The sequence below is a fragment of the Cervus elaphus genome, chromosome 5, assembly GCF_910594005.1.
Source record: "Cervus elaphus chromosome 5, mCerEla1.1, whole genome shotgun sequence".
NCBI lineage: Eukaryota > Metazoa > Chordata > Mammalia > Artiodactyla > Cervidae > Cervus > Cervus elaphus.
The window spans coordinates 3,885,353-3,907,403 of record NC_057819.1 but is presented as its reverse complement, the minus strand read 5'-3'; the positions used below and the strand labels follow the sequence as shown (position 1 = coordinate 3,907,403).

Genomic DNA, 22,051 nt, shown 5'->3' with positions numbered 1-22,051 from the left:
TTTTGACTCAGACCTGCCATGGGCCGTGTGCACTGGGCCGTGTCCCCTCGTCCCGGTCCCTGGAGGAGTCACAGGGCTGCAGCCAGCCCCCACCCCCGGACACGGTGCCCCTCGAGCTGTCTCTCTCTGCCCTGGTACCCACCTCGGAGCCCCGGAGCCCTCCGGCCCGCCTGGCCCGCCTTCCTCCACGGGCAAGGGCCCCCACCTGCCCAACCCCACTCCACCCCCAGGGAGACCTTCACCTCTCCCCGAGCTGGGAGCCCAGCCCTCAGGGACGCCCCAGGAAGCCAGCGGCTGGTCGAGCCGGGGTCTCCCCACTCTGACCGTAGACTGTGACCCTTTCCTCGGCGTGGAAAAGGTGTTCTGTGGGCACTCCGGGTCCCAGGCCTGGCGTGGGCAGTGGGGAGAGGCGGGCGGGGAGCGGGGGGCCACAGGGACAGAGAGGAGGAGAGCTGCAAAGAAAGAAAACCAGCGAGGAAAGGGGAAAATGAGGGAGAGAAAAGAGAGGAGACGTGGCTCCATGACAGCCCCGCAGGCCCCGTGCTCCACTGTCTTGGGGAAGACCTCGGCCCGGCCTGGGAGGCGGCCTGGAAACCGCGTCTACCGAGGCTCAGCGGGGAGGACGCGGACCCCGGGGCGGCCGTGAAGTCATTTCGCTGAACCTCCGCGTCCTCTGCCGTCCTCTCCCGTCTCTGGAGAGAGACGCAAAGATGGCGGGCGGCGAAGGCGTGGAGGCCCGAGCCCGCCGGGAGTCTCTTCTGGAGGCAGACTAAGTGCCGGCCCGCATCCCTGCCGTTTCCCCGCCCTCCAGGCTCCCCCCGTTCCAGGGAACTTTCCATCCGTGTGTGTGCCGTGCAGGGTTGACTGAGCGGCTGTGGCCGTCACCCTGAAAAGCTTGAGACAGCAACGCAGACCCAGCTCCCGGTCGGTTCCAGCGGCAGGGCTGCCAGAGGCCTCGTCTCTCTCCCTGCCCCTGGACCAGCTGGCCTGTGGACGGCGCCCCGTCACACAAGCCGCCTCCGCGGGGAGCTTATGCTGTTTGCGGGCCCGCGGGGCGCGGGGAGTCCACGCACCCTAAGGTGCAAAAGCTTTCCTAGAGCCTCCGCCCCCGACCCCAACCTCACACAGCTGGGGCCGCAGGGAACGGGGAGGGGAGCTGAGAGGGCTTCTCCTGACTCCTGGCGCAGACGATAGAAATGACCCTCAGACGGAGGCTGCAGGCTGCGGGAGGTGCGCTGGGGTGCTGAGCGTCTGTGAGGGCACGTGGGGAGCGGATAGGTGCGGGCTTGGGGCTGAGCACGGCCTTGAGGCATCCACGGGGCGCCGGCCGAGGTTGTGGCAGCCGGGTCTGCGGCTCTGGGGCCGAGCTGGAGATGCAGCGCCTGCCGCTTGTGGCCTCCCCGGGAGACAGCGCCATGGAGGTGACACCTCCTCATTGACCGACCCCCAGGCCTCCACCCCCGCGTCTGGGGGCTCCCTGATCTGCTTCCTGCCTGCTGGTGCAGCTCCGCTTCAAAGGCAACCCCCAGAGGCCTCTCCAGGGGCCTAACCACAGAGGGGAGGGGGCCGGCAGGGGTCCAGGCAGGGGCGGAGAGCCGCCACCCCGGGCTTGCCCGCTCTTCCTCGCCCAGAACCGCCTCGGCCTCTCCGCGGGCTGCTGCAGAGCCGGATCCCCTTCCGCTCAGGGAGCCTGCGGTGCCTGGCTCTCAGGGTCTGCCCACCTCCCACCCACAGCTTCCCAGCAGCCCGGTCCGAGGAAAGACCAGCACCACCGCGCTGCAGCAGGGCCGCAAAGACCGAGGCCGGCCGTCTGCCATCGAGGGCAACTGGGGAGCACCAGTCTAGGCTGGTCTCCCTGCCCGACTCCTCACTGGGCTTCTGCTGCATGCTGGGACCGGGCAGAGAAGACAGAGGTGGTCTCTGTCCTTGGAGGCTCCAGGCTAGCAGGGGAGGTGGACAGGCAGTGCAAATGCCACACGAACTGAGGCCCCCGCTGCCCCATTGGACACTTTTAAGAAAAGTAACCACGTTGCTGGACCAACGTGGTTCAAGCTCATCAAGGATGCGCTGACCAAAAGGAGCGCAGCACCACAGACAGAGAGCACTGTCAGGGGCCTGGTGCGGGGAGGTCCCCCGGGACCCCAAAGTGGCTGGTGTGGCAGGAAGCTCAAGAGCAAGATGGAGCCCCAGTGGGGCGGTGGGCGGTGGGTGGGGGGCAGGCAATGGAGAGTCTTTACTGAGTACTTTGTAAACAGCCTGCAGTACAGAGGGCACACTCTGGCTGGGAGTCGGAGACCTGGAGTTCTAGCCCCAGCCCTGCACTAACTTGCTCTGTGACCTTGCGCAAGATGCTGTCCCGCTCTGGGCCCTTTTGATAAATCAGCAGTACCCTCACTCACTGCACTCTGATCCTTGACTGCTCAGAGCGAGTTTTGCCCCGGCCCTTCCCGCCACCTAGAGGCTCCACCCCTCCTGCGGTGCGTCATTCGGGCTGCAGACTGGACAGCGCCTCTTCCGGGCGCCCCGCTGACCACCCCCGTCTCCAGACCCTCACTCTCTGTTTCCTCACCGCTTTGCTTTTGCCGAGCTCACGCTCGCACTGCAAACTCAGGTGCTCCTGTCGGTTCTTTTGCGTGTCTGTCATCTGTCTGCCCCCTCTTCTGGGAGCTCTGTGCCCCGGGGGGACTCCTGAACTTGCCAGCAGAGTTACAGAGGTTGAAAGGTGATGGGAGGGTGCTCCCACCCTGACATCCAATGGACCTGAATTCAAAATGTGCCCACCCCCAGGACGTTGGCTCTAAGGACCTGGGCAGGTCACTCAAACTCTCTGAGCCTCAGTCTTCTCATCAGCAAACTGGGTCGTATCTACTCCAGGGTGTCCCACACAGAGTTCTCTTCCACCCCATGTTAAATCTTGTTCCCACCAGAAGTGGGGGTGGCCAGGGACTGATCTAGGTCAAGTTCATCTGATTCTGTGAGCCCTTCCTTTGTAGCTGCCACTTCGCATGTCACTGGTCTATAGATGACTTTCCGGGGGCGAGGCCCTGAGCATCAGGGGGCAGCCAGGTGGAATCCCTACCCAGCCTGGGGCCCTTCAGGAAGCAGTTTCAAGCAGCTACCAGGTCACAGGCCACAGCTGAGACAAGATCTATTATTATCTTGTCTGTTTCACACAACTCACCAGGGGCTTCCCTGGAGGCTCAGGTGATAAAGATTCTGCCTGCAGTGCAGGAGACCTGGGTTCTATCCCTGGATCAGGAAGATCCTCTGGAGAAGGAAATGGCTACCCACTCCAGCATTCCCGCTTGGGAAATCCGACGGACAGAGGAGCCTGGAGAGTTACAGTCCATGGGGTCGCAAGAGTTGGACATGACTTAGTGACTTCCCTGAGAGCTCAGTTGGTAAAGAATCTGCCTGCAATGCAGGAGACCCCAGGTTGATTCCTGGGTCAGGAAGATCCGCTGGAGAAGGGATAGGCTACCCACTCCAGTATTGGGCTTCCCTTGTGGCTCAGTTGGTAAAGAATCTGCCTGCAATGCAGGAGACCCCAGGTTGATTCCTGGGTCAGGAAGATCCGCTGGAGAAGGGATAGGCTACCCACTCCAGTATTGGGCTTCCCTTGTGGCTCAGTTGGTAAAGAATCTGCCTGCAATGTGGGAGACCTGGGTTTAAACCCTGGGTTGGGAAGATCCCCTGGAGAAGGGACAGGCTACCCACTCCATTATTCCGGCCTGGAGAATTCCATGGACGGTATAGTCCATGGGGTCGCAAAGAGTCGGACACAACTGAGTGACTTTCACTTCACTTCACTGTTTCACACGACACCCACGGCACACATACCCCCAGCCGCTCACCCACGAGGACTGAGAACAACCCACATTCTCCATCTTTCCCCTATTCTCTCTGGTTCCCCAACGTCTGGTCCCCAGATTCTCAAGGGAGACCCACTCAGAGAAAATGGGCACCTTCTCTGAGATGCCCCCACAGTCAGAGCCCACAGCTGACGAGGGTGTGCGGCTTCCCTTCCTGGATAGAGCAAGGACCCCCAGCCCAGCCCTCCAGTGGTGGACGCTTGTGGCCTTGCCACCTAGGGACCCCCCCCATCTCCAAGAGGCTTCCCCAAACCCCCCTACAATGCAGCAGAGACACACAAGGGCTTTAGAAACCACGCAAATTTTAAATATATGCACAATATTAACATTAAATACACATCATAAATAAGCCTTATAAATAGAAAACAGATTTAAAAAACTGATTTAAAAAAAAGTCTATAAATTAGTCCTGTCCCTCCAAGGAATTGGCCCAGAAGCTTCTGGGACCCCCCCTCCAGGAGGGCGATGATTTCAGCACGAAAAAATACCATGATGCACCACCAGGGAGCGCAGCCAGCAGCCGGGACCCAAGACCAGGCTCTCCTCCAGACTAGGTCTCCTCCAGAGAGCGGAGCCTGTGCCCAGGGGCCGTCTGCCCCGTGTGTCCTTCTGTATGGAGAGAATCTGATATCCACCCTGTGTCACAGAGTCCCAGCAACTGACAAGCAGAGAGGGCTGCACGTGGTCCCCAAGCCCTTCAAATCACAGAGTAAACTGCGGTCCTGAGAAGCAAGGTGGCCTTGATGAGGTCACACAGCGAATTAGAGGCCAACCTCGGACCGACACCCCCCACCCAATCAGTGCTCCTTCCTGCGCCCTCCGCCCCATCACAGCTGCCTAAAGTGAGGCCTCCCAGGCATCCAGGGATCTGGCCCGAGACGCGATGAGGCATAGTCGGCCAACTCAGGCCCTGACCCCCACCGCCTTGGAGCTGGGCCACTAGGGAAAGGAGGAAGTACGGGGGCAAGAGCCATGCAAGTCATGAGAGGGACAGTCCGGCCGGTCTCCGGGGAGCGGGGGGTGGGGGGGCCAGTCTGGCCGTGAGTCAGCCTGTGTCATCCGACCCCTGAATCAATGGAAAGTTGGCCCCGTATGGACCTGACCCGGCCACCCCCCGAGGGCCAAGGAACCCAGGGCTGGGGGCGCTCCACAGCCTGACCATCTTCCCTGCAGCCCGGCCTTGGGGGAGGTAGAGGGGGCTGCCTGGCTTACACCCCTTAAAGTGCGCTTCAGAGAGGTGGGGAGCGGAGAGGAGATGGGTGGCGGCAGCCTGCCGTCCTGCACGCCACCTGCTGACCTTTCACCTGGCAGGGTGCCCCGAAGGCTACCGGGGCAGCTGGCCCTGGGGCGCAAGTCTCCTGAGCCCCGGGAAGGGCCACGTCCTGCGGGCAGCCCTCTGCAGGCCCCGGAGGGGGCTGTGTCTGCGGTTGCGGCCCCGTCTCTCCCCCCAGCCCCGGAGGACCTGCCCGGCCCTGCGCATGAAGTGGTGGTAGCCTTGCAGGAACTCGCAGATCCTGAGCTTGCGCTTGAAGGTGTCCAACGGCAGCGTGGGCAGCGGCGGCGGTGGCGGCGTGGGCCCCGGGCCCGGCTGAGTGGGCTCAGCAGCCTCTGGGTCCGAGGAGCCGCGCAGCAGCTGGGCCATGCAGTGGATGTTGTTCCCGAGCCCGCGGATGTTCATCTCCGCCTGTTGATGGGCTGCTTTCGGGAGGTCCTGCTGAAGGGCGCTCAGCATGCGAAGGAAGAGGCCCAGCGTGGTGTTGAGGGTCCGCAGGAAGTCCTGCCTGCTGAGCCTCCACAGGGCGTCCTCGCTGGGGAAGTCCCCCGGGCGCTCCATGCAGGATCCCTTCAGTACAGGACTGTGCAGGCCTTGGAGGTGGATCTGGGGAGGGTGAAAAGGATAGTCCAGAGGTGAGCCCTGGAGCCCCGACCACACACGCACGCATACCTGCTCAGCCTTGAGCCGCTGGACCACATGCGCCCCTCCCCCATCCAACCCTCCCATTGTACAGATCAAGAAACTGAGGCCCGAGAAGGGAGGGGACTCCCGGGTCACTGCAGGCAGGACTGGCAGGGGTGACCACACAGGTGGTGACGGTGGCCTGAGGTGTGTCATTGTGGAAGTGATGGGAGGTGACCTGAGCTTAGGAGGGCGGGACTGTTCACTGCGACGTTCCAGTGCCTAGAACAAGGCCCGTGGTAGGTGTGCAGGCAAACAGATGAAGGAGATGATGGAGTCGGGGTTCACCCTCCAGGCCCACCCACTGTTTCCTTGACGTCTCAGGGTTAGACCCGGTATGGTCACTGTGGCCCAGGAATAACGTGGAGCCTCGGTTTCCCTGCCAGCCCCAGACTGAGCGGGTCCTCTCTGGGGATCACTCCAGCCCCAGCTCCACCCACAGTTCTCTGAGACTCAGGTGCCCCCCAGGGGGGCCGGGCACTCACATAGGGGTCCAGGAGCGTGCTGGGGTTCTGCATGAGGTCCGCCTGGCGCTGGAGCTGCAGGAGAAGCTCGTGGTACTTGCCTGAGCACTTGCTCGTGGCCACCATGCACAGGAGCAGGAGTCTGAGGACCAGACCTGGGGCAGAGGGAAGACGAGGGGCCGGCTTCAGTCTCTGCCGGGGGGCGCCCTGAAGAGGGGAGGGCGCTCACACGGGCCTCAGGGGGCACGGCCCATCCCTCATCCGCGTGGAGGCCGGGGCTGGGCACTGGGCGTGCCCAGGGACCCCTGCGAAACCCAGCACCACCGTCCAGAGAGCCGCTGCCCTGCATCTGAAACAGTGGCTGCGACGTACCAAGCAAGCCTTTGAGAAGCGGAGGTGGGGCCCAGCCGGGGTCCAGCCTGCCAACCTCGGGAGCTGACCTGCAGAGACCCAGATGGGGCTCATGAGACCTCTGGGCTAAGGATCCGCCATTGCTGCAGGCCCCCCTCCCCGGGACAGGCCCCAGTCCCCCCCACCCCTGCAGGGGGCCTCCAGAGGGGTTTGCAGCCCCAGCCCGGAGCTCTGTCTGGAGTACCAGGAGGGTCTGCCTCTCTACCTGGAGAGGATGCGTGAGATCAACTGGTCTACGCCCCCGTCTGACCCACAGGAGAACCAAGGCGCCAAAGGAGAAGGGCTTGCTCGGGTCACCGAAGGCCACCCTCTGCCCCCATCTCTCGGGCCTCCCTCCTCTCTCTGGAAACGGCCACTTCTTTCAGGCGCCCCCCAAGAGATGCGGTGAGCCAGAGCGCCCCCCAGTGGGCGGGCACCGTCACAGCGTCCCCCCGCCCCTCCCCCGCCTCCCCCCACCCACCCACCGGGCACCGCCAACCACGTGGTCGGAAGGGCCTGTGGTGCAATGGCCCGGAAGGCAGTGACACCACCTTCCCTTCCTAGGAACCGTGGCCCCTTGGGGAAGACGCTGCAGCCGGGGCCCAGGGGGCTGGGCGCCCAGGAAACGCGACCACAGGCACCCCCTGCCGCCCCTCAGGTACCTGCTGCAGGGCTGGGGCGGGGGGCGCTGGGGTGAGCCCCGAGCACGTGGGACCAGGGTGCCTGTGTGGGCGTGTGTCTGGGTCTGCGCAAGGCCCGAGGGAACCGCCCGCCACACACGGCCAGCCGTTGTGCCCCGCCGGCCGCAGGGGCCCCGGGCTGCTTGCGGGGCTTCCCAGATGCTGCCACCGAGGGCCCCGATGACGTCACGCGGCTCTGTGTGCCTGTCACCCTGTGGGTGTGGCTGTGGGTGCTGTGTGATTGTGTGGGCTCCCGGGCCCCCAGACCCGGCTGACAGTACCCATCCATCCCAGGGCCTGCGAATCCGGGCAAAAAAAGGAGGCACCCCACCGGCCTTCCAGACATCACACCGCAATCCTGCTCAGCTTCCCCGGCCTCCTCCTCTGCCCCCAGCACATCTCCCGCCTCCCTCCTGCTTCCCTGGCTTCTCCCGCAGTGGTGATCTCCTTCCCTCACTCCTTTGCTCCCAGAGTCCACGACTCTGCATCACCTCCACCTGGAAGCCCTCCGAGGATGCCCTTCTCCTGTGAAGATGCTGTGTTCTCTGTGGGTCCCTTTCTGACCCCCTGGCTCTCTCCCCTTGTCAGCATCCTTCTGCACGGTTCCCAGAGGGCAAAGGGTGGCCCTGCTCCCCGCGGGTGCCCGTGAGCCCGGCAGGCAGGTGCCGGCGGGAAGGAAGGAAGTACTCACTGAGGAGTGTCCTCTGCATACTCTGTGCCCGCATGCTGGGTGACCGAGCTCCGGCCTGTGCCCGCTGGGGGTGACACCTCCCTGCCTGGAGCCCTGAGGGCTGGCAGCCCCTTTATGCCCGTCGGGGTGATTGGCCAACACCTCGTGAGGTGGGTGGGGAGGGGGTGGGGTGGGGGGAGGGGAGGCCTTCTGGGAACATGACCCTAAAAAAAACCAAAGTTTCTACAGGCGGCCAATGGGCGCCCAGTGCGGTGGCATGCCTGCTCCTCCTCCTGTTTTCTTCGAATTCGTTCTTCGAGGTCAGCCCCCCACGCCCAAGGATGATGCAAACCACAGCCTCAGCCTTCCTGGGGTGAGCAGGGAAGCAAGGGGGTCCATGCCCGCTGCAGGGGTGCCGTGTCCGGGATGGATGGGAGGGTTTGCCAGCCGGGTCCTTGGAGGGCCCATAGCCTGGTCCCTGCCCGGGAGCCGTCGGCCTTGCAGGCCACTGTGGTTGGGGGGTGAGGGGAGCGAGACATCTTCCTTCTCGGGTGCCCTTCCCGCCCTCCCGCGGGGCTGTTGGGACATCTGTGAGCGGAAACCACGGGGCTCTGGGCACAGAGCCAGACCCAGGCTGGCAGCCCTGAGATTGTGGTTCTGGCCCCAAGACCTGCATCCCTCAGTGGGGCTCCCCGCCATCTCCTCTCCCCCATGAGGCACCGCGCATATAACCAGTGTTCCCCATCCCAGGCCCATCGAACCAGGCGCTTGGGGCAAGAGGAAAGGGAGATCAGGACTCAAGCCCTCTGACATGCTGTGTGGCCCAAGGCAATTCACTTCGCCTCCCTGGGCCTCGGAGGCCCCTTCCACCTGCAAAATGAGGATTTGAAAAGTATCTCCCAGCTACCTCACCGGGCTGCTGCCATCATGGACATAAAAGGCAAAGGCCCTTTGAAGGGAAAAGGAGCGATGAAGCAGTCTGATTCCAAGTACTGGCTGTCGGGGAGGCGGGGTAGGGGGGCGGAGGGGATGGGGAAGCTGTGAGCTCAGAGGGGAAGCTGGAGGGGGGAGCCGCTGTGGTGACGGTTGGGGACCAGGTTTCACTTTCTCTGAAAGATAGTGATCTCGAGTAGGTCCTCTGCTTCTCAAAGAAACGAGAGGAGGGGCTCCGGACACAGCCTCCTGAGTCAACCTGCTGCTTCCCCACAGGATGAACGGAGGCCCCGTGAGCGCGCGGACGAAGCGGCCGAGGGCTGGCCCGCACACCATGCCTGGCCACCTCAGCGCCTCCAGCAGACCGGCTGGGGGTCCTTGGCCTGCACCCTGAGGAGTGCCGTGGGCAGGAGGGTGTCAAAGGCTGAGAATCGGGGTGGGGCCCTTGGAGGGGCGTGGGACCAGGGAGGCCTGAGCCGCTTGGGCCCTGCGGAGCCCGGATCAGGAATGCCAAGGTGGCTGGAAGGAGGGAGGCCGGGCACCCACCCCAGCACCCATCAATACCCCCAAGGCCATTCCCAGCAGCCCGCCCCTCTGCAGGCTCATTTATGCAGTCAACAAACATTTATTTGGCCTGCTCTTTTCCAAGTGCTAAGGAACTAGCAATGGGCAACACCAGGGGCACCCCCTCATCCCAAACCCCGGAGGCTTCTCTTCACCCACCCCCCCCCCCAGCCTACTCCCTGGGCCTCATCACACCCTCGCCACCATCAAGGCCCAGTTCTGGATTCTCCTCCTGAGAATGTCACTTCCGCTCGACTCCCCGTCCCGGCGCCCACTCCCACGAGGTGGCTTCCTGGGCCCAGGCCGGGTCCAGATCCTTGTTCATTTCACTCTCTGATCTCATCTCGCTGCAGCCCTGGGAGGGACAGTGGCCTGGCATGCGTGCCTCAGCTCCCTTAATAGTCGTTTGCTTTTTAAAAAAAAAAAAAAAATGTACTTATTTGGCTATGTTGGGTCTTAGCTGCAGAACGCAGGATCTTTTGTTGTGGTGAGTGGGTTTCAAGTGTGGTGCCTGGGCTTGGCTGCCCTGTGGCTTGTGGCATCTTAGTTCCCCAACCAGGGATCAAACCTGCATCTCCTGCATTGGAAGGTGGATTCTTAACCACTGGACCACCAGGGAAGTTCCCTGGCTCCTGGTAATGAGAGAAAAACAGAACCTTGGAAAAGCTCAGGGCTGGGCTCCATGTAGGAGAGCCAGGTCTGGCCAGAGAGCCTCATGCCCTTGCTGAGCGGCCTCCACGCCCAGGGGACAGCCCAGGGTTTTCACCCCTCGGTCCAGGCAGTAGGGTCTCCTGTGTTTCTTTCTTTATTTATTTTTTCTCCTGGGTTTAAAGAGGCCTCCAAGTCCCAGAGACATTGAGATCAACCCACCTGTGGTGTACCTTTTTTTTTTTTTTTGTGGTGTACCTTTTATAAAAATATTTAAGAGGAGGGTGCTTGCACATCTGAAAGAGCTGGCTCTGAGCACGGAGCTTTAAACTTACATGTGAGTTTGCTGGAGCTGCCATAACCAGGTACCACAGACAGAAGTGTACAACAGTGTTTTCTCACAGTCCTGGAGCTGAAAGTCCGAGCTCAAGGTGCTGGATTCATCCTGAGGCCGCCCTCCTCAGCTCGCAGATGGCCGGCTTCTCGTCATCTCCTCCCACGGCTGCCCTGCCGTGTCTGTCTGTGCCCAGATCTCTTCTCCTTTTTAAAAACAATATTTGGGGCCGTGTTGGGTCTTCATTGCTGCATGGGCTTTTCTCTAGTTGTGGCCCACGGGCTCCTCATTGCGGTGGCTTCTCTTGTTGCAGAGGACCTAGGGCTCGTGGGCTTCCGTAGCTGTGGTGCACAGGCTTTGCTGCTTCACGGCACGTGGGAGCCTCCCGGACCAGGGATCGAACTCACATCCCCTGCGCTGGCCGGTGGCTTCTTTACCACTGAACCACACCAGGGAAGCCCCGACCTCCTCTTCTAAGGACACCTGTTACGTTGCAATGGGGCCCACCCAATGGCCCCACTTTACCCCGATTGCCCCTTTCCAGGCCCTGGCTCTGTGCACACTCATATTTTGAGGTGCTGGGGGTTGTGACCTCAGTGCACGCACTTGAGGGATGCAAATCAACGGCTTCAGGTAGAGGGTGTGGTTGGGGGGCTGCAGGGAGTGGGGACACTGGGGAGAAGCCCGGAGCTGGGTGGGAGGAGGCTGAGGTGAGGTAGCCCCACAGCCCCATCCGAATGAAGCGTAAGGGGAAGATGCGTCAGCATTTCTGGTGAGGTCAGCGCCTGGTGACGTCCCTCCTGCCAGCAGGAAAGGCTTGCGACACGGCCCCCGTCGGTATAAATAGGCTCCGCGACCACAGGGCCCAGGCTGTCCCCGCTTCCCAGGCCACGTCAGCCAGGTCCGCGTGATCCGGAGGGGAAGAGAGGGCCCACTTGGTTCCTCAGAACTGCTGTTTCCTTGCCTTTCTGATCCACCCTCCAGCTGGGGATCCACCCCCACTTTAAACACAAGGAAGGGATTTGATGTGACCTGGGACAGGTCAACAGTGGACGCAGGAGGCCCCTGGGTGCAGAGGCCTGCAGACTATGGGTGGAGACCAACCCAGGCTCCAGTCTCCATCTGCTTGTGGGCCTGGAATTCTTGGCCCAGTCACACCCCCCTCTTCTGAACCTCAGTTTCCCCTCTTGCCACCACAGTGCCACAGTTAAACAACGGAGAAGACAAACAACCCCATTTTTTAATTAAACAAAAATTTTTTTTGACGTGGGCCGTTTTTAAGTCTCTATTGAATTTGTTACGATACGGCTTCTCTTCTGTTTTGGTTTTTGGCTGCGAGGCATGTGGGATCTCAGCTCCCTGACCAGGGGTTGAACCCACACCCTCTGTGTTGGAAGGTGAAGTCTTTTTTTTTTCCTCTCAAAGTTTTTGTTTTGTATTGGCGTATAGCCGATTAACAATGTTGTGATAGTCTCAGGGGAATGGGGAAGGGAATCAGCCAAGCCTATGCAAGGAAGGCTAAGTCTTAACCACTGGACCATCAGGGAAGTGCCTACAACCCAATTTTTAAATGGGCAAGGGAATTAAAAAGACTTTTCTCCAAACCGGATATAAATGGCCAATAAGTAGGTGAAAAGATGTCAGTGTCATTAGCCATCAGGAAGATGCACATCCAAACTACACCGAGATGCCACTCCACCTCCACTAGGGCATCTGCAGTCAAACACAGACAATACGTTTGACTTATTGGACGGGGAGAAGTCGGAGCCCTTGTGCACTGCTGGTGGGAATTAAAGAGGGTGCATTCAGCCACTTTAGGAAAAAGAATGTCTCTTCCTCCAATGGTGAACATAGAAATCTCAGACAACCAGCGGTTCCACTCCTGGGTATGCACGCCAGAGAACTGAAATCAAGTGATCACACAAAAGCTTGCACACAGAAGTTCACAGAAGCATTCATGCACAATAGCCCGAATGGAGAAGCAACCCAATTGTCCATCAACAGGAAATGGATTTTAAAACGTGGTCTGTCCATACGTTGGAATATTATTCAGCCAGAAAGAGAGATGAGGTATTGATGGATGCAACATGGATGAACCTCAAAATCATTATACCCCATGAAAGTCAGTCAGAAAAGGCCACGTATGATTCCTTTATATGAAATGTCCAGAATAGGTGAATCCATAGAGACAGAGAGTGGATTAGTGGTTGCCAGGGGTTGGGGGGTCTGGGGACAGGCAAGAAGTGATAGCTTATGGATAGGGTTTCTTTGGGGGGTGGGGATGAAAATATTTTTTTAACTATCAAACAGATGATTTCACTGTCTTATAAATGTACTTAAACCACTGAATTATGGCTTTTATAATTTATTTACTTTTTATTTGTTTATTTATTATTTTTGGCTGGGCTAGAGCTTCACTGCTGCATGGAGGCTCTCCTCTGGTTGTGGCCAGCAGGGGCTACTCTTGATTTGCAGAGAACAGGTTTCTTGCTGTGGTGGCCTGTCTTGTTGCAGAGCACGGGCTCTAAGGCACGCAGGCTCCAGCAGTTGGATATAAGTCCTTGAATTATATACACTTTAAATGCACTTGATGGGCACTTCCCCGGCGGTGCAGTGGATAGGAATCTGCCTTCCAATGAGGGGAACGCGGGTTCGATCCCTGGCTAGGGGAGATCCCACATCCCTAGGAGCAACTAAGCCTATGTGCCACAAGCACCAGAGCCTTCATGCCTAGAGGTACATGGGTGGTACCGAAATCCTGTGGACGGGGCACGCCGATGCCTGGCCTGTAGCGAGTGTGCGCGAGCCCTCACCCACCAGCCACTGGGGCAGACGGCGGCGCCGATCTGCATGTCACCGGGTGACTCTGAGGGCGGTTGGGAAACTCACGTTACATAAACGCCGGGTGAGCAAGGCTCTTCCAGGGCCCCTGTGAGGTCAGCAAGGTCACCCTTGGCCTGGGGGTCATCTGACTCAAGACCTGCCAGGGTGCTCCTGGGACCTGGTGTGTCTGTGGGGATGGGACTGCATGCCCTCCCCTGCACCCAGTGGTTCCCCCAAATCAGGCGACTGGCCCCCGCTTCCAGGAGCCTGAACACCTATCCAGGGAAGTGCAGAGAGAGAAGAGGGACTTGCTTCTCCGCAGCAACCTCACCTTAGCCGTCAGCTGTCAGCCCCCAGACCGGGCCCGGCCACAGGGAACCCCCCCCCCAAGGCCAAGGCGAAGGCTACTGGGGGCTGCTTCATCTACTCTGAGGTGTGATGGACAGGAGCCGAGCCTACAGATGACCCCACCCCTGGGCCACCCTCTTTGAGCCCAGGGTCTCCTCTGTGAGGTCCTGGGACAGGAGAGATGATCACAGAGGGTCCGCAACCCTACAAAGCGCCATAGGGTCCCGTGGCAGCTCCAAACGCTGAGATGTCACCGTAAATAAAAGCAAACCTAAACATCCAGCCTCCAGTCAATGCAGGAGACAGAAGGGACTCGTGTTCAGTCCCTGGGTCAGGAAGATCCCCTGGAGGAGGGCACGGCAACCCACTCCAGTATTTCTGCCTGGGAAATCCCACGGACAGAGGAGCCTGGCGGGCCACAGTCCCGGGTCGCAAAGAGTCGGACACGACTGAGTGACCTGGCAAACATCCAAGAGGATCAAGGAGTCCAGCGAATGGAGTCCTGGCTTTTCTCACGATGACAACCCACGAGGCCTATTTTGAAACATCACATTCTTGCCAAAAATGTTTTGGTGCTCCAGGCACGTGCTGTGTGCCCAGTGGTGACAATCGGGCTCATTTCTGCAGCTCTTCTGGGGGCCAGGACCAGGCCTCTCTCCTGGGTCAGCTCCCTGCATCCTTGAAACCCTCTAATGAGGCAGAGCCCATGGTCCTTGCCCTGCAGGTGGGGAAACTGAGGCCTGAGAGGTGGGAGCTTGCGGAAAGGTGCACAGCTAGGAGCAGGCAAAGACGCCACAGAAACAAACGCCAGCGGCTCCCAGAGCAGGGAGCTGGGAGGTCCGCTGTCACGGGGTTGGCTGCCTGGGGACGCTGGGGGCGGAGGTGGGTATTTCCAAGGCTCTGCACAGACATCGCTGAAATTGTGAATTCCACAGTGAAACCTGTGAAATTCCAGGTTTCGTTGGCAGAAAGGCAGAAAAGAAATACTACAAATTCCAGGTCGAGAGAATTGTAAGGGCAAGCAGGACCTCATGGAACAGTTTACAGGATGAAGGGTGTGGCTCGAAGTTGAATGGGGAGGTTGCAGAGGGGCAGGGAACTACCCTGGAGATCCAGAGATTAAGAATCCCTCTTGCAGTGATGCCTGCAATGCAGGGTACGCAGGTTCGATCCCTGGTCATTCAGTAACTAAGGTCCCACCTGTAGCAGGCAATTAAGCCCGCAATGAAGATCTTGTGTGCTGCAACCAAGACCCAACACAGCCAAATAAACACCAAGCCACCCTCCAGAGGGGCTTGTACAACACAACCTGGTCTGATCCTCTTGCTCAACACACTCCCTGGCTTCCTGTTGCCTCTTGGATAAGGCCAAAGTCATAGCCACAGCCCCCAGTCCCTGCCCCCCTACCCAGCTTCACCCAACACCTCTCCGGCCTGCCCGCCACTCCCTCTGACCTTCCTCAGCCCCCAGAGGAGCCGAGCTCTTACCGCAGGGCCTTGGCACATGCTGTACCCACTGCCTGAACACTCCTCCTACTGAACTGCCATCGGACACCAACTTTCAGTTCTTCAAGTGACCTTCCTCTACTCCAGCCTAGTTTCCGTACCCCCGCCCCCACGTCAGAGTACCACATACCCCTCTCTGTAGCATTCTTCAGAACCGTAAACTTCTACAACTGTGGGATTGTGTCCCCAGCCAGAATGTAAATTCCAAGAGGGTGTGCACTGTTGGTGGTGGTTCCCCATCGCCTGTCTCCAGAGCATAGCCGAGGCCTCGGAATGTAGTAGTGAAAGTGAAAGTGTTACTCCCTCTGTCCTGTCCAACTCTTTGTGACCCCATGGACTGCGGCCTGCCAGGCTCCTCTGCCCATGCGGATTCTCCAGGCAAGAGTATTGGAGTGGGTTGCCATTTCCTTCTCCAGGGGAGCTTCCCAACCCCGGGATCGATCCCAGGTCTCCTGCATTGGCGGGTGGATTCTTTACCATCTGAGCCACCAGGGAAGCCCTGGAATGCAGTAGGTGCTCAATAAATCCTTAATGAATGGATGGATGCACGACCGTGCAGATGCGGCTACGGGGCCCAGGCACGTCCCCAGCCGCCATGTAGAGACCCCTGCAGCCGGGCCTCTACAAGCGTAGGCCTGCTTCAATGCTGGGTGGGACCAGGCCTCTTGGAGCCTTTCCAGTGCCCTCTTTCCGAGGAACGTCAGAATCGCATCACTCACGGTACACCAAGGCATGTGATCCCTCCTTTTCAGGAAGCCTTGATGGTTAAAGATGCTGACTTTTTCTTTTATGATGATTTTTCAAAAGTGAATTCAACATCTATTCTTTCATCCTCTGCAGATTTCAACACTTCCCTGCAAAAACAAACTGAAAAGGAAAAAGCCAAAGCATTTCTCCCACTTCCTTTCAAGAATGCATTTCAGGACAAATTCTACGTAAGCCTCATAGAAAGGCGCCAGCCTCCATTGGAGGGGACAAGCCTACCGTCCCTCATTCAACCTCTAGGTAATAAAGAACCTGCTGCATGTGTGGGGCACCAGGCCAGGTGCAAGTGATAAATCCCCAAGACAAGGCTTACTCACAGGTGAGTGAAATTACTGTGAAGCCCGGAGGGACCTGGAAGACTCATTTGCCAGGCTGCCCGTTTCTTGCTGCAGGAGTGAACGCTGACCCAACCTGATCGTCGTGGTACCCCGGGACCTAGCAATGCACCTGCATCCTGTCTGCCCTCCCCCCATCAGAGTCCTTCCCGGGACTGATGGTGAGACCGAGGAGACACGCCTCCCTGGCATGGCTGGAGTTTCTGAACCGGGATGTCACAGGTGAGAGTGGGGTCCTGCCACGCAGGCGAGAATGTGGCTGGTGCAGCCAGAGAGGCCGAGGGATTTTCCTGAGCCCCTGGTCCCTGCACAAAGTCAGGTTGCAGCTATACAGGACGTGCCAAGAGGCCAGTTCTGCTAGCTGAGCTGGCTTCCCAGTACCTCCGGGGAGTCCTCAGTCCTCGGGGTGGAGGGCGTGGAGGGAGGAAGTGGGATGGCTGAGCCTGCTCTGGGTGCCAGCTGCAGCCCAAGCTCACCAGCTTTGCTTGGCAACTGGAAGGAGATGGGGGAACAGGCTGGGCGCCCCACGTGGCTGTCTACAAAGTGGTAAACGCTTGAGGCAGGATTCGCTTTGCAGAGATGCCGATTACGGGCTCTGGAGGAAACGACCTGGGATGGGCACTGGGAAGACTTGCTTTCTTCCTCCTCCTGTTCTTGGGGACATGCTAAGGAAACTCCAAGCATTCATTCTGATATGGAGACAGAAACATCCTCCAGGTCCGAGGGGAGAAAAGACTTGCTCTGTCCAAGGGCCGACTGGTTGGTGGCCATTCAGTTGGGTGACAGTGTGTCCGTTTGGGGCCATCCACAGAACAAGCATGTGAGGAGGAGGACAGTAGGGCATTGAACACAACTGCTGTGCAGCCCCATGGTCAAGGAAGCAGAGCTTAAACAGGCCAAAGGTGGGAACAACCCGAATGTCCATCAGCGAATAATGGATTAAAAAAAAAGTGGTTATGTCATACACACTGCTGTGTATAAAACAGGTAACTGGTGAGCATCTACTGTGAGAATTCCTGTCTAGTTCAAGGGGCTCTACTCCGTGCTCTGGGGCGACCTAAATGGGAAAAAGTGTTAGTCACTCAGCCGTGTCTGAGTCTTTATGACTCCACGGACTGTAGCCCGCCAGGCTCCTCTGTCCGTGGGATTCTCCAGTCAAGGATACTGGAGTGGGAGTTGCATTTCCTTCTCCAGGGGATCTTCCTGACCCAGAGATTGAACCTGGGTTCTCCTGCATCGCAGGCAGATTCTTTACCATTTGAGCCACCAGGAAAGCCCAGCCTTAATGGGAAGGAAGTCGAAAAAAAGAGGGGATATAGGTGTACATACAGCTGATTCACTTTGCCATAAAGCAGGAACTAACGACACTGTAAAGAAACTATACTCTGATAAAAATTTTTAAATGTGGTTATGTCCAAAAAACATGATTCTGTCATGCACTGGAATATTATTCAGCCATTAAAAAGAATGGAGTACTAACATGTGCATTCACCTGTATGTGCCTCAAAAGCATCACGCTGAGTGAAAAGCCTAGACGTCAAAAGTCACATATGAGATGACTGTGTTTGTAGGAAATGTCCAGAATAGAGAAATCCATGAAGACACACTGGTGACTGCCAGGGGCTGCGGGAGGGGAATGGGAAGTGACAGCTGAGCGGTACAGGGTTTCCTCTTGGGGTGATGAAAGTGTTCTGGAATTAGATGAGGTGATGGTTGCTCAACACATGCGCTAAATGCCTCGGAGGTAGCTCTTCACTTTTAAATGGTCAACTTGACATTGTGTGAATTGCGCCTCAATTAGGGGAAAAAAAAAATTAAGGCAGAGTTAAAAAAACACCACTCCAGGAACACAAAGAGTTTCGGAGGCAGGAAGTGGGCTCCAAAGAGGCAGGAGGGAGTCACGGGGTCTCCGCAGCCCCTCCTGGGTGAGTGCCGGAGCAGCGCCTGCACCCTGGGCTCGCCTTTGTCAACTTAGAAAAGGTGCGCCTGGTGGTCCAGTGGCTAACACTCCATGCTTCCAGTGCAGGGGGCGCCGGTTCAATCCACGACTGGGGAACTAAGATTTCACATGCCACGCAAAAAAAAAGAAAAGGCACACCTAAATGTACAAGGCCAGGATGGGACCCAGGCGGGGAGAGCAGCGGGAGGCCTGGGGCAGCCATGCTAGCGAGGACAACCCTGGGCTGACTCAGGGCAGCGGGGCTGGGTCCCTGTAGAGAGCTCAGGCTGAGGGGCGCACACACGAGGGCCCAGAAAGCAGAGCCAGGCTCCCTTGGGGCTGCAGGCAGACGAGGAGGGACGGAAATGTGGGCAGAGGGGGAGGAGGGGGTCGGAGAGGCTGAGGGCGGAGGCGGGCGGGGGCCAGGCAGAGGGCAGGGGTGGGGAGGGCAGCACAGCGCACCGCTCCCCTGGGGACTGCAGGGGGCTGGGCCTTCCGGCCTCGGGGAGAGGCAGAGGGGCCCCGGGTGGTGTGAGTCCAGGAAGGAAGGTGCACATGAGGGTACACGAGGGGCAGGGTGGACGTGAAGACAAAGCATGCAGACGTGTGCGTGCACACACGGACACAGGAAAACGGGCCCAGCCACAGGTGAAAACACACGCAGAAACACGTGCCGCAAACGCTCACACGCACACAACGGAGCAGATGCACACGCCAGCCACGCATACACGGGACACGTGCTGGGACAGAGCCAGGCACACGGCTGAGGGTTATGAGTAGCTGGGTGCACGTACAGCCGTGGACACCCAGACCTCCGACACGGGAGCACAAGTACACAGACACATGGACACTCAGAAGCACGTGCAGGCAGGCAGACACACATACATACTGTGGCCAAAACAGACTCGTTTGTTTTGCACAAACAAGGCCTGCACACCACAAGTGCACACCTCCCCTCCATGCAGCACCGTGACCGACCCCCTCCCCTCGGGGAAGGGAGCTCTGGGCACCCCCCTTTGAGACACCCCTGGATTCAGGAACCCCAGCACCAGGGCCCGCCTGGGAAAGGGAGACACAAACCGCAGCTGTTGCCCAACACCCAGCCCGGGGTCAGGGAGGAGCCAGGGCCAGGCCGCGCGTGCCTGCCCACGCACCGGCGGCAGACGCCCAGCCAGCGACGCAGACAGCCGGGATTGCGAGGGAGCTTGCAAAATCACCTGGGTCCCTCAGGGGTCAGCTACACTGTCCCTGCCCACCCGCCCCCCCACCCCGCCCCGGGGACCTCCCCAGGCCCCATGGGCACTATTGGCCTTCTTTTTAAATTCTGCTTCTGCCGTGCCCAGCTGTGTGGCCTTCACAGCTCTGCGTTTCATTTCTCCTGGCAAAGGGGGCCGATGGGAGGGCGTGGTGAATATGTGAATTAATGCAGCATGCCACACCCCTCCCCCACCTGCAGGGGGGACCACGGCCTCCCTGGGTGGCTGACTGGCCTGCTGCAGACTGGGCTGTTCCTCCTGCCTCCAGCCTGGACCCGTCCCACCCAGTGGGACCAGTAGACCATGCTGGGGGAGTAGGTTTATCCTCCCCTCTATGCAGGAAAAGAAACCCTCTTTGCGGCAATTTTGCAAGCACAGGACCACATGGCCCGGCCTGGCCGAGGCGGGTGAGGACATTAAACCTTGAATTTCTGCTCAAACGCTTGGAGGAAGGCTGACGAGGTCACCTCTGTATGACCGTGGAAACCAGAAAGCGTGGAAATGAGCCCTGGGTTCTTCCCCCTGAGGTGTGCCCACCTCCTTTCCCCACCACCCAGAGCCCCCCGCCCAGGCTCATACCCCCCAGCAGATGAAGGACATGGGGCTGAGGGGCTACCCGCGGGGCCCGCCCCCCTCCCGGGTCACAGGCTGATCTTTGAGGACAAGCGTCAGGCCCTGCAGTCTGGGGCCTCAACCTCGCGCTCAGGAGCGGCCGCCCCGAGGCTCCGGGTGTGCCACTGAGGGCCCCCAACCTCAGTTATGAATGACCTCAAGCCCAAGCCTGGGATGACCAAACTGACTTCCTTCTCCCTGGAACTCTCTGGGGCCTGGGAGGCTAAGAAGGTCGGTCCATGAGCCACCGCTGCCCCACCCCACTGGCCTGGGACTCGGGCCTGGACCCGTCCGTCTGACGGCACCCACTGAATCAGCTCTGTGAGAGGGCCACAGTCACATCCCTGTCTCCAGGCAACTGTGTGCTGCAGGCGCTGCCCAAGCCCTGTGGGTCTCAGTCTCCCCATCTGTAACCTGCCGAGAGCCAGCCCGGTGACCCCCAAGGGCCCTAACGCCCCGAGAGCTAACGACCCCCCTCCACTCACACACACGCGTGGGGAGGAGATGCAGGCTGGTGTGCTGGCCTCGAGGCCTGGGCCTGAGTCAGGCCGACCCAGCAGGGCACCTGTGGCTCCTGCCCAGGCCAGTCCCGAGGGCAGGCCCCAGAACTAACCGATGCTGTGTTAAAATCCAGTTTGGAGGACTGGGAGAGGCCGGACCCACTTGGAAAGCTGGGGTGACAGGAACACCCAAATAAGGCAGTGACTCACAAACGGACAGAGAGATAGACAGACCCCCCCAGAAAGGCCCCCGCCCCCGCAGAGCTGGACAGGCGGCCAGGAGCTCTCTAGCTGCAGGTCAGGCAGCCCCAGGAATTCTGGTTCTAAAGCCCCCATCTCAGCCCGGGACATCCCTCCAGCCAAGGCCCAGAGTGGGCCCTCCAGGGAGAGAAGCAAGACTCCCCTCACCCCAAAGACAATCCACAAACAAATGCCCCCTCCCCAGGGCCCAGCGTGTATCAGATCCTGAGGGGGCTGCCTCCCGGGTCTCCAGGTACTGGGGAAACTGAGGCCAGGGGGAGGAAGGAAGAGGCTGGCCTGGGCCCCCGACCACCACTCACCGGGCTGGGCCGTGCTCCCTGCTCCTCTGATCTGCAGCCCCCAGGTTCCCAGGGGCAGGGCGGGCGTGCTGCCAGAGGCCTGGCCCTGCTCTGGCTTTTCTGGGGAGCCACCACGACCTCAGAGTACCCCGAAGTCACACCCTTCTTCCCTTCCCGTGCGCGGGCGGGTCTGGGCTGAGGGCACCCGATAACCTCCCCAGCACATCTGCAGGGCCCCACCGGGTCACAGCGGAATCCCAGCCCGCGGAACGGGAAGGTGGCCCCACGGCGACAGGAAACCGGGGCCCAGGTTTGTGGAGCCTCTGGCTGCGGAGGCTCCGGGGGGCCTCTGGCCCCTGTTCCGTCTGCATGGTTGGGCCAAGCCCAAGCCCAGCGCGGACTCTCAGTGGCCCACTCTGGCTGCCCAGCCCAGCACTGCTCCGGGAAAGCCCTGGGGGCAAGAACTGAGTGATCACTCCCACAGAGGGATGGCCAGAACTCAGGCGTGGTCTAAGAGAAAGCCACCAGTAGGCCAGCCACAGCCAAGGTGGCAGGGGGGTCAGGGGGAGTTGTGGGACCCCCCCACCCCAGACAGCAGGGTCTGGGAGCCTCTGCTCTGAACCTTCTGGGCTGTTCGGACCCAGAAAGGAATGAAGCGAGAGCCTGAGCCTCAGAGCCAGGCAGCCCGGGCGGGAACCACGTGGTCCTGGCTTGGGTCACTCCCCCTGCCAGAGCTCCAGTCACTTTGTCTTGAGAACGGGGGCGACGGCTCTCAGGTGAGCACTGAGCGAGGTTCAAGCAAGCCCGGCCCAGAGCCGGCTTCACGGGATGGGGTGAGAGAAGGGGGTAGAGTCCAGGACCTCAGGGGGCAGCCCCGTGGCTGAGGCTCGGACAACCCCAAGGACCACAGCCCGGTC

General features: G+C 59.7%; 1 protein-coding gene and 1 long non-coding RNA gene across 3 annotated transcripts; one reads left to right on the top strand and one right to left on the bottom strand.

Moving 5' to 3' along the window:
* Positions 1-4,157: 4,157 nt before the first annotated feature.
* On the bottom strand, positions 4,158-8,162 carry OSM (oncostatin M). 2 transcript variants are annotated; one of them, XM_043901368.1, is made up of 4 exons: positions 8,055-8,128; positions 6,666-6,733; positions 6,315-6,448; positions 4,164-5,751 (listed from the first exon to the last, which is right to left on the bottom strand). In XM_043901368.1, the coding sequence occupies exons 3-4, from the start codon at positions 6,417-6,419 to the stop codon at positions 5,197-5,199; spliced, it is 660 nt and encodes a 219-aa protein (XP_043757303.1). In that variant the 5' UTR covers positions 6,420-6,448; positions 6,666-6,733; positions 8,055-8,128; the 3' UTR covers positions 4,164-5,196. The 2 variants fall into 2 exon arrangements, with proteins under 2 accessions (XP_043757302.1, XP_043757303.1); XM_043901367.1 differs by lacking the exon at positions 6,666-6,733 and having other exon boundaries at positions 4,158-5,751; positions 8,055-8,162.
* Positions 7,215-11,777, top strand: LOC122693683. The gene is made up of 5 exons (XR_006340967.1): positions 7,215-7,341; positions 7,658-8,203; positions 8,283-8,406; positions 8,784-9,022; positions 9,243-11,777. It is a non-coding gene; the product is annotated as an uncharacterized LOC122693683 (long non-coding RNA).
* Positions 11,778-22,051: the final 10,274 nt, after the last annotated feature.

Excerpts from the sequence above, each read along its gene's own strand:
- OSM (XM_043901367.1), bottom strand. The coding sequence starts at position 8,088 with ATGCGGGCACAGAGTATGCAGAGGACACTCCTCA. Across the intron at positions 6,449-8,054 it reads TATGCAGAGGACACTCCTCA|GTCTGGTCCTCAGACTCCTG; the intron begins GTGAGTACTTCC and ends CCTCTGCCCCAG. Across the intron at positions 5,752-6,314 it reads GCACGCTCCTGGACCCCTAT|ATCCACCTCCAAGGCCTGCA; the intron begins GTGAGTGCCCGG and ends CACCCTCCCCAG.